This window comes from Cyclospora cayetanensis, unplaced genomic scaffold (assembly GCF_002999335.1).
Source record: "Cyclospora cayetanensis isolate NF1_C8 unplaced genomic scaffold, CcayRef3 CcayRef3_contig_236, whole genome shotgun sequence".
Taxonomy (NCBI): domain Eukaryota; phylum Apicomplexa; class Conoidasida; order Eucoccidiorida; family Eimeriidae; genus Cyclospora; species Cyclospora cayetanensis.
In genome coordinates, this window is record NW_020312188.1 from 1,827 (window position 1) to 12,723 (window position 10,897).

At 49.9% G+C, this 10,897-nt stretch overlaps 2 protein-coding genes across 2 annotated transcripts; one reads left to right on the forward strand and one right to left on the reverse strand.

The window, feature by feature from the left end:
- The first annotated feature begins 2,860 nt into the window (after positions 1–2,860).
- On the forward strand, positions 2,861–3,906 carry LOC34619889. Its single transcript, XM_026338161.1, is given in 3 exon segments — positions 2,861–3,308; positions 3,514–3,637; positions 3,822–3,906. Coding segments are annotated over 3 exon segments (657 nt in total).
- Positions 3,907–4,487: 581 nt separating this feature from the next.
- LOC113147470 lies at positions 4,488–4,931 on the reverse strand. The gene has a single exon (XM_026338162.1). The coding sequence runs from the start codon at positions 4,929–4,931 to the stop codon at positions 4,488–4,490; it is 444 nt and encodes a 147-aa protein (XP_026193947.1).
- Between the last annotated feature and the right edge of the window lie 5,966 nt (positions 4,932–10,897).

The window sequence follows — 10,897 nt, forward strand, 5'->3', positions numbered from 1 at the left end:
CTGTGGTGGCGTGCTTGGGGGCTTGCCTCCTAGCACTGGGGTTTCCCGTTGTGTTGTTGCAGCAACAACCAGCAGCTGAGCTACTGCTGATGCTCATCAGCCGTCAGTCTCACAGTGCTTGCCGCTGCTGCAGTGGCGAAGTCAAAAAGGGCTCGCCCAGCAACAAGCATAAGAAAAGACTGCTTGAATTGAGGGACGGCAAAGGAGGGCCTCAAAAGCCCTTTTAAGAGGGCCCTGGTGCTGGCTTTCTTTCCCTCCGCAGCGAAAATGGATTTCTGATTTAGGAAGGAGCGATGCCTAAAAAAGCAAACCACAAGCACACCACGACAAGGGAACCCGCAAGCGTCGGTTGCACCTGCTGCGCGTGCAAGATCACGAGGGTGTGGAGCAGAAGCTGTGGAAACAGTAGGGATAAGAACGGCAGCTATGCCTCACAAGTAGAGGGCGACAAATCCCCAAGTCGCTGGCCGGACGATCAGAGGAGAGAGGCGCAGATCTCTCTCTAGCACGCAGTACAGAGTAGACTCCAACACTGAATCCAACACGCACGCAACCCGACCCCCCAGCCACGCAACTGAACACACAGGTTTGCAGGAGGGAGGCGTAAAGGCGGAAAACGAGAGAAGAATGAAAGGGAGAATGCCCAATACGACAATGTTGCTATAGAGGCACTGGGAAAAGGGAGTGAGGGAGCAGGAGAAACACAGAAAGAGAAAGGGATGTTACGGGCTCCACCACAAAGGGCTGCACGTTTAGCGAAGCATCACAAAGAGCTGCATATTCAGGGAAGCAAACAAGCACAGCCAGAGAGGCACATGACAGCACCTGAAACACGAGGGCAGCTGCTAGTTCCAGCAACAGCAAGTGAGACAACAACACAACTTAGTGGCAGAATCAAACTCAGCAAGTGTCGCTTCGTAGCGGTCTCTACAGCCTTACAAAAAAGGCACCCGATGCGGAAGCCCATCCATCGGCCGAATTGAAGCGCAGCAAAAGGACGGCTGTGCAGGAGCAGCCGCTGCTGTCGCAAAGCTTCCCCTAAAAACGTTTGGCTGCCACTCGAAGAGGTGCTATGAGAGCTGCCACTGCCGTTGGATAGAAACGCGCGAAGTCGCCGAAGAAAAGCGGGGTGCAAGGCTGCCTGCTGCTGTTTGAGCTGTAACTGCTGCTGCAACAGCTGCTGCTCTTGCTGCAACAGCCGTTGCTCCTGTTGCAGCAGCTGCTGGCGCTGGCTAAGCCATGGAGAGTCCCCTGCTGCAGGCCACTTACTTGTGAGACTCTTCACGCGCTTGCTGGTTGGTGGATGTCGTGGAGTAGCAGCGGCAGCGGGTGTCACTGCGCTAGTGCTTTCTGTCACACGCAGTAACAATCTTCTGTGCTGCAGCAGCAGCTGCGAGTTTCGCTGCTGCGCCTCGTAGAGGCGATGCCTTGAGGCCAACAACATCAGCCACCTGCTTTGAGTAAGTAGCTCCTTCTCCTGCTTCAGAGAGACGCCAGCGCCTCGAGGATTTGGGGGGGGCCCCTCAGGAGCCGCAAGAACCACTTTGGCGAATGCCGATCCCAGAAGAAATCCGCATAGGCCTCCTGATGACAATAGATGCAGCATCAGAAGCGTGGAGATAGGTTGCTCGGAATCATATAGATACATAGAGATATTTATTCATAGCAAAGCGCAAAACAATCGGTGTGGTTGCGGGGTTTGTTGCAAACAAGGATCAATGCCCTGCTGCATCTGTTCGTTGCCAAGAACTCAGAGTTCAGGGTTTCAGATTTGCTGTTAGAGGGTCAAGAGTTTAAATACCCCTGAGAGCGGCCTCCACAGATCCCGATACGCAGGGTGTTTCATCGTGGATTGCGAAATACGAGAAGCTCGCCTTGGCAGGCCCTGGTGCATCCGACATTGGTGTTACCATTGCCGCTGATCCTGCTCCTGATAAAACTGCGATTGTCGCTGTTTCTAGGAGCACAGATCCTGGCGGTGCCTTTGGGGGTACCGGTGTTGCTGCTGTTGCTGCTGTTGCTGTTGAAAGACACCGGATGACAAAACTGTGCGTGTAAGCCCTTGTGCAGCTATCTTCGCAGGACCAACAACTAAGGCTGCTGCTACGCTTCCGGTGGCAGCACCCACGCAGCCTGGTTCTGCTTGTGGATGGACTGGAGAGCCCCCTTCAACGAGGTGGGCAGGCACTGTCCTGTAGGCCAGCGCCACGTCTTGACTGTTCAGAATTGCATGGGACCCCTTTAGGGGCCCTTGAGCCTAATGAAAGAAACGTAAAAACACAAGATCCCAAATATCCAGCGAGAAACCCCACGCCTTGTGTTTTAAAATTCGCAGCTGCTGCCCCGATGCTTCGATTTGCAAGCCGTGAAGAAACAGTCCAGCTTCACACAAAACTTCAGCAGCACCATCAATATGCAGATTTTACGAGAGACTGAGAAGTTAGTCATGATAAAACTCTGTAGATATATATATATATATCATCCTGTTGAAGCACCGTCCTTGCTGCCAGGGGGGCCCTCCACTGTGGGCCCCGAATCACCGGCGGGGTGCACAGGGGGTGCCTTGATGCTATAGGGTGAGGTAAAAGACAGGAAAGTTCGCATCAATAAAGAATATTGTAAAATGCGTTGCTGCTTCCTTAGAAGTACATTCTCCCGAATGCCATGATTACCTAGGGGCTGCTTTCCACACAGGCTGGTTGCAAGTTCAGTATTTAAGAATTTGTTAGAGATGCACACACGAAAAGAAGACGTCAAGACAGCCTTCCATGACTCTTGCGGATACAGGGGTAGAGGTTTTTGTTGATTTGGGAGTCTTAAGATTGTGGGTTTTTAGTCTGTTGTCTGAGGGCGCAAAGAGATGGAGGAGGCACAGCAGTGCAACAGTTTGTGTACCCCCAGCAATATCAGCAGCAGCACCACCACCACAATCCCCAGCTGCAGCAGTAGCCTTGATAGTAGCAGCTGCGACGCCGCACAGGGGTTGTTCACAGTGGAGAGAGATACCCTTGAGGGTTTAGGAAAAGGGGGGGAACCTCTCAAACTGCTCATTGTGGTCTGCAAGGGCCTCTTCTTTGTTTGGGTTGGAGAAACACCTCCAACTCTCTCAGAATTAGCGATGGCTATCGTTCCAGAGAACCAGGTAAGCCGTAATCCCTTATCATCGCAAACCCCAAGCTGTATGTCTGCATTTCCATTTCAGGCCGTAATCCACAGGCGTGCGCTGCTGGCTCAGGTCACTGCCTTTTCTTCCGTCCTGTTTTCCTCCTCGGTTAACGGTGTGAGCGAAGCCCTTGCATCCAAACTAAGTGAGGCCATGATCTACGCCTTAAACCCTTGCCCTCTATTGAGAACATCGGGATCTGCCTCGGTGCACAAGAGGCAGTTCTAGTTCAACTGTGTTACGACAGAGGAGCGGTTCCTGCTCCCTGGCTATAGGGAGAATGCTTCATGTGGTCTATCTTAATTAGGGGTCAAAGTTTGGTGATATTTGCACTTAATTTGCTCTTGCAGGTGCAAGTGTGGGATGGCCTGTTGTGCTGTCGATATCTACCGATATCCCGCCAGAGGGCTTCCTTCAACTGCAGCAGTCTCTGAAACAGCGACTTTTGCAACTCAAGGAAAAGCAACAATAGGAGCGCAGAAAAAAGCATGTGTGAGGCACGCAGAAGTGACAGGTTTCGACGGATATGTCGAAGCTTGCGGATGACTGAAGGGTGTATGTCTGCCTTTGTGCTGGGATGCAATTGTGTATGACTTGGACCGCTTGGAGTCTGTGACGTCTCTAAATAGAGGCCAAGTCCATGCAGCAAACTCTCAAGAGTCTGCACACTAGCGCCTAGGGTAGAAATCCAAGTGGATGCCTGTCAAACATTGTCGACAAAAGGCATTCTTGGAGGTTCCTAACGCGTACATTTGAAAATGTCGAAATTCAACACGCAGAGGCTCTAATGAACGCAAGAGACAGCGCTACGTAAGTGAAAGGGTGCCGAGCTGTGGAGCTCGCGCCCGCACTAAAGCGGCATATTAGTGACGAAGATATCTGCAGCTTCAGACAAGTGTGTGCACGCAGCGAATTGAATACATGAACATGCATATAAATGTACACACAGTGTATATTCCAATGTATTTCTACATAGGAAGCGCATAGTATGTACAACTAGGTAACACTCTTTCCTCCTTTCTACAACTTAGATTTTCGCAGTGTATTTACATATATATATATACATATATATAAATATATGTAAATACACTCGTATGCTACTACAGGAGCAGACGCGAATGCCTATCTTAAAAACAAGTGGAAACTCGCAGCTTAACGCCTGAGGCAGCAAATACAGAAGCAGCAGCTTTGCCACGTGGGAACCACAACCCTGAGTATCCTTGTAGAGCAAGCCATTGGAGCTCTTCAGGATACACAAAAGGTCGCAAGTGAAAGTTTTGTAAATCCTGGCATGTGTAGAGCACCCCAGTTTGGGGCTGGATGTTTACGCAGACTCTATAGTTGCGGCTGGCTGAGTAAATAACGAGAAGAGGCTGGATAGCGAGAGTGCCTGTGGTCTCGCCACTCCAAAAACCTCGAGCTTGATTTTGTCAGCACAGCGAGCAAAAAAGGGGTCCCTTCGGAGCAGTACATTGTACTTCCTCAGGATGAGGTTAAAAGCATTGATGCTTCCGGCCTTGCACGCAGCAACTAAAAGATATGCTACCTGTAGAGGGGCAGGCACGGATTCTAAGCCGGACCAGTCAACATCAGAGTGATTCATGAGCAGGGACTCTGCAACGTCCGTACGCTTTACGCACAGCAGCATCAACACTGCGCGCAGCCAAAAGAATCCCGACTCGCTTGGATAACCCTGTGGCGTCCAAGTGCGTAACTGCGGAGCACACGAACAAACAGGCAAGCAACCGCACCCCGCATGTCTATCCATATGGACGCGTACATCCCGGATATCATACGTAGTAAGAGTATTATATACGTATGTGCGCACGCATATGCCAGTTTGACGTTTCCATTCAGAAGCAGCAATGCGCCTAGAGGTGCACATTTGCGTATTGACGTGCCCGCAATGTTGCTGGGAAGCAGCCAAGAGTATAATTGCAGCCAGCAAGAAAGACACATTACCAAGCATCCATCGGCAGAGAGGCTCACAATTTCGGCCATGGCATGGCTGTCGCCTCCATAAATACAGTGGCCCTGTACGTATGCGTACACAACAAAGTTACGGTACTCGAAACATAGGGTGCGTCTCCTTATGCCCACACGAGGCACTCGAATAAGCAGGGCAGCAGCAGCTCAGTGAGAGTGGTAAGATCAACAGAAGAGGAACAAGAATGTCTGGGGACGAAGCGGCACTCGTACGGAGACGAAATTGGTGGAGGCAAAGCAAGTGAGGGAACCAGAGAATCACACAGGGGAAAAGTTGGAGAGAACAGAAGAAGAATGTGAACAGACACACACGCATCCACAATAAAGCAGAGGGAAGGGCACAGGGAAGAGACGGGGGGTCGAAGGAAGGCCAAGACGATCGCAGTACCTGAGCGAGGCCGTAATTTCCGAGTCTGGAATACGCAATGGCGGCTTTGTTGTGGATCAGCAGAGAGCCCACAGTACTATTCGGAATGCGGAGGCTCCATTTTACGGCACTGCGCAAAACCAAGGCCTTGAATGCAAGTGCTTATATTCTAGCTCTCCAAAATCGTGCATGATGACACACTTTGCCCCGCTGCGCCCGAAATAATAGTCATGACAGCACTCGTCGCGGTAGTGTAGAAGCAGGTCAGTGATTCCCATAAAGAGACATTAGCTCAGCAGAGGCACGACTTAGAGCGCTGAAAGGCAGGCAGGCACTGAAAAACGCAATATACACACTGAGGAGAGCATGCCGAGTGAAACATGTACATAAGCATGCATGCACGGGGTGCTAGAAGGTTTAGAACCGAAGTTTACGGTTTCCTGCATAGGACGAATTACCTGCTAACATAGCGGGATACGTCCTTGACTGTGGGACCTCCCTCTGGCCTGCTTGTTGCTATGCCAAGCAGAGATGCTATCTGTACAGGAAGTCGCACAAGTCCAAGCCACACGAGTGGAACTACCGACAAATGCATGCAGCTGAGCCATGTAAAGCTCCCTAGGAAAATCGTTTGAGGAAACTGCGGAAGAATACAGAAGATCCCACCAATACCCCATGGATATTTGCAGGAGTTGCAGATAGATGTTCAGCAAAAAATACAGGCGCACACAGAGAAACAGAAAGGTCGACATATACGGAGACAGGCGGGAAAACTGCAAAAGGCACTAATAAAATCTGAACTCTTGCGGAGAAATGTAAAAATGAGCAGGCTTATCATGTGATTGACGCAGAAAACACAGAAGATATCTAGTGCTTTGAAAAGGCTTGCTCAGGTTCCCGCTGGCTCCCATAGACCTTTCCTGTGAAGTTTTCCGCGGCTTCCTACCATTCAGGAGCACACACATGGCCTCACCACTTCGAGCTGTTCGTCAGTTGGGGGGTCCTCCTGCTGCTGTAGGTACTGCATAGCAGCATACGCCAAGTCGAGCGTCAAAGCACCTCGGTGCTTCTCTGTAGGACGCACACAGGCCCGACAGTCAACACCGACACGTTGACGTAAGAACATGGATCTGAATGTGCACATAGCCTCGAATACGCCGCCCGTGGCTTTGAAAGGTCCCTAGACATTAAAGTACAAGGGCACCACAGGCTAGAGACATCCCCTGTCGAGACACTGGGGAACCTAGTGCACTCGCAAGCATAGGTTTACTGTCGGAGGGAAACTAGGCCTTTCATGAGGAGTTGAAGCACTCTTAGGGCACCAAGGGGGCTCAGCCCTAATAGCATTCGTAAACCTCGGGGTGCAAGGAACTGACCAGCAAACTGGGGGGCGAAGCCTAGGCAAATAGACACTGCGACATCAGGCTGCCCTTTGGTGTTATATCTGCAAGGCATCAAACACAGAACCACCTCGCTCGTTTTTACAAGATACGGTAACTGACCTAGAAGCTGACCTGAAGCTTCTAGTGAGGTATGGAGACGTAATCGAGTTGGAATGGATCCACTCGTAGGCTGACGCAGCTCTCAAAATTTTGAATCAGACATTGAAAAAAGGGTAGATATATGGCCAGTGCCTGGAGGGTTCTGGGGTTTTCGAGGCCTCCCTTTTTGTTTAGGCTTGCCGGGGAACCCCCTATTTCCACGCAGTCTTGGGGGTTCCCCCCTATGCATGGTGGAGCCACTTCTCTAGTATCCTGCCATTTTGTTATTGTATGGAGATGTCAATTACCTGCTAGCAAAAGTCTTTACGAGCTGTTGGGCGTCGTAGAAATCACCTGCTTCAATTTTTCTCTGTACTGCTGTGGACACCCTGGAAGGCACCGGCGGAAGGGCCCCCATACGTACACACAAGACCGTCATTTTCGGACTCCCGCAATATTCGCCGAGAGATTTTAAGTCTGAGAGCAATTTAGGGAAATTGGAGAGAAAATCGGCTATACCACAAAGCCCCCAGGCTGGCGTGCGCATGCACTTCGAGTCGTATACGGGCACTAGACAGAGAAGCTTTCACACACCCGGCACTTTTCATTGAATACTAAGAATAGGTCAAATAGTCAGAAACGTGCATGAGGAAGGCAAGAGAGGAAGGCGGGGGCGCGGCAATCACTGCAGCGCTGCTCTTCTCCCTAGGGACGACTCTTCAGGATCAGCCTTTACACAAGGGCAGTTCTGGCACATCGAGGTGCACACACTGATGTCCAGGCTTTGCCTTTCAGCGTTCTGAACTCCTGGCTTACAGCGCCAGATCAGGTGCAATTCTTTCTACTGCCATCCGTGCACTGTGTTTTGTGTAAATATAGTTGTTTGTAGTAGGCGCAGCTGTGCATAAGCACTCTCTTTGATATTAGCAATATTCACTGGCGAAGATATTGAGCAATTTGTGCATCAGGTAGCCTCTCTTTAGACTTTTAAAAGTGCACAGGCCTACTTGTGCAGTCTACAGTAATAAATGCTGCGCCCTGTCCACCACCCGCGTTTCCATATCGAGACAAAAATCCCTGAAGCCAACACAAAACATAATGCAAAGTGGTTGAGTGTTTATAAAGAGCACTCCAGCCTTGCTCACTCTCGTGCCCCTCAGAGTTAGCGGAATGAGGGGAGAGCGTCACCAAAGCTGGCGTTGCTGCATCTTCGAAGCATTCCGAGTATTCACAGTTACTTGCACATGAAACCTAGCACACGCGCATATAACACTGCACCTTATTTCGTAAGGCTCACAGTAGTTTGCACGGCGGAGGATATGCAACGATAGAAAGCAAGTAGTCAGCTCGAGCCCAGTTCTTAATTGGATGTAAGTAATGATGCAGCGGGCCAAGCTACATTCAGACACCTCCTAGTGCACTAGTTATACTTAAACTGGGTTAATTTGTTCGTGTATCCTATTTGTTGCAGACTGCTGTTAGCTCGATACAAAACGATAGAGTCTTGTGTGCATTTTCGTACGTTAGTACGTGCAACTAGCAGTAAACGCTCCGAGTTCTTAGAGGATGCAGCAACGTGCAGTATCTATCTCTAGGATCCCTCGCCTTTCATATCAGGAGCTCTAAGTAGTGGGGGGACGGGGTGTTCTTTTGATTAACCCTCTAAAAGATTTGAATTATGTTTGCATCAATTCTTGATTCAAGCATCTTTAAACGGAGACAAAGCATGGCAGTTGGTCGCACAACATGGTTCGATGCAGAGCGTGGATGTAACAGGATGTCAGGTTTCTACCCTGATAGTTGTCTTGTCCTTCATAAACGTTTTTGCAAATCCAAGGATCTGAGCTTTTTCCGCGACAGGCTAGGAGAAGAAGTCTGCGGCAATGGATGTTGGCACTAGCACAACACCTGTTGGGACGGCAGAAGGTGGCCTGCAATCCGATGTCAACGCGCACGCAGTAGCTTCAAGTCTGGTAGAGAGGCACATATTGCCTTCCTCAGTTTGTTTTGCCCACCAAAAAAAGTGTGACTGCCGTAAGAATGGGAGAGTAGTCGAAGATTTATGAGTTGGTTTATTCCCCCTAGATGAAGAGAAATCAGTGCTCCTCTGGGCATTTTATTGGCTGGAGGCTTCGTGTGAACATTGCTCCGATTGAAGTCTAAATTCACGCCTGTGTATGTTCGGTACATGCCTAGTTCAGCTTAACAGCAGCCTTTCACGGAATACAGAAGGCTGAAGCCCGGGATTCCGAATAGTAAATCAGCCCATCAAGGATCATGGCACTTTGCTTCGTAGAATCCACAACTCGGACGAATAGCTGCTTTATCAGTGGTGTATCTCATGTGTACCCGAAGTGTCATATAGCTGCTTTTTCAGTGGTCTATCTCATATGTACCCGAAGTGTCGTATAAGATGGTCATAGGATGGGCGATGCCTCAGAAATAACATCTGACTGGGGAGCAGGCGGCAATTACACGACCGATGGACTATTTGAAGCTTCAAGAGCAAATGAGTACGTGTCCTGCGTCTTTGCGTATGAAGGCAAAAGCCGATCTCAGATATAGAATCTTTGAATATTGGCAGGGGGCAGGGGCGTGGAGGTCACGCAGCCCTTGCTAACAGTCTAGGTTGAATGAACGAGAACAGAGTGCCAGAAGAAAGCTGTCTTTCTAAGCTTCCCCAGACAGCCAACCCACAACGCACTTGCTTTGATTGGAAGATACTGAAGAATTTGATCGAGAAACGAAAGCACATGCAAAAAGCCAAGGAGTGTCCGATGCCCCTTAGTGGTGGACTACATGTCAAATTACACGGATTAACAGTCTATTGACTGGCTCCACAGACGTGTTCTTCGAGATCCTTATTCGCTCCGATGGCCATCACAACATGGCGTTGCTTTAGTCGCAGTCGCAGACTCAACTATGTCTGTACGCCGTCTAGAATTGTTACTGGCCAACTGCGACAGAAATCATGCCTCGTTGGCATATACTAGAACAGTTGAGGGCTGCAAGGCCTCTCGGAGGATTTGCGGTAGTCTAACAATGCTAGGTTTGAACGAAGGTATTCCTGGAGGTTTTCGCTAAGTGTCCTGCCGCAGCCATGCTCTGCCCGAAACAGCTACCTTTAGCGATGGGTATTGCTTGAGTGGTTTGCGGTTATCATTGGCAACGTGCCCTCTACATTCAGATTGATGAGCAAGCAGTCTTGTGTCTGTAGTTCTGCATCATTCCTAGTGGCCATTCTGAGGCTTTAAAATCGACCACACTGCATGCGCCGGATTTTGCCATGCAGGAAATGCTCTATGATGCGCGGAGTCCCTCCATTGCAGACAGTTGAAACCGTCTCCTGACGGAACGATGGAAGAGCTCCAACGCTGTTATCACTCCACAGGCTTGGAAAACAGGACCAAAATGTGCGTGCGTCAGGCACAATGGTAGGAATGATATGGACACTTGTTAACAGCGAAGAAGTGACCAACCCTACGCGACTGACTCTATGCAAGGCTTCTCTGTAGGCGGAGATCCAAAAGCTGTGGTTACTCAGCTACAATAACAGCAAAAATCAAGAAAACTGGACAAAACAGTTAAAGTACACACCACTGCACCCTGCACCATCGCTCGTGATACTACATTGTTCGCCTATCAATACAGCGTAATCACCGGGTAATACATTTTCGGGGACAAACGGACCACTGAGACCCCCAGAGCCTCCACTCAGCCCCACCAGTAGCCTAAACACCCGACTGCCACAGGCCAGTAGAACTACAACAGAAATCTGGCACACAGGAGTCCACAACTACAACTTCTTGCCCAAATGGCCACAGCTGGTGGCCTGTCGCTGGGCCCAGAGTCCCGTGGCACATAAAGTAGGGAACGTTTAAGAGATGGTGGGCGCAGTTG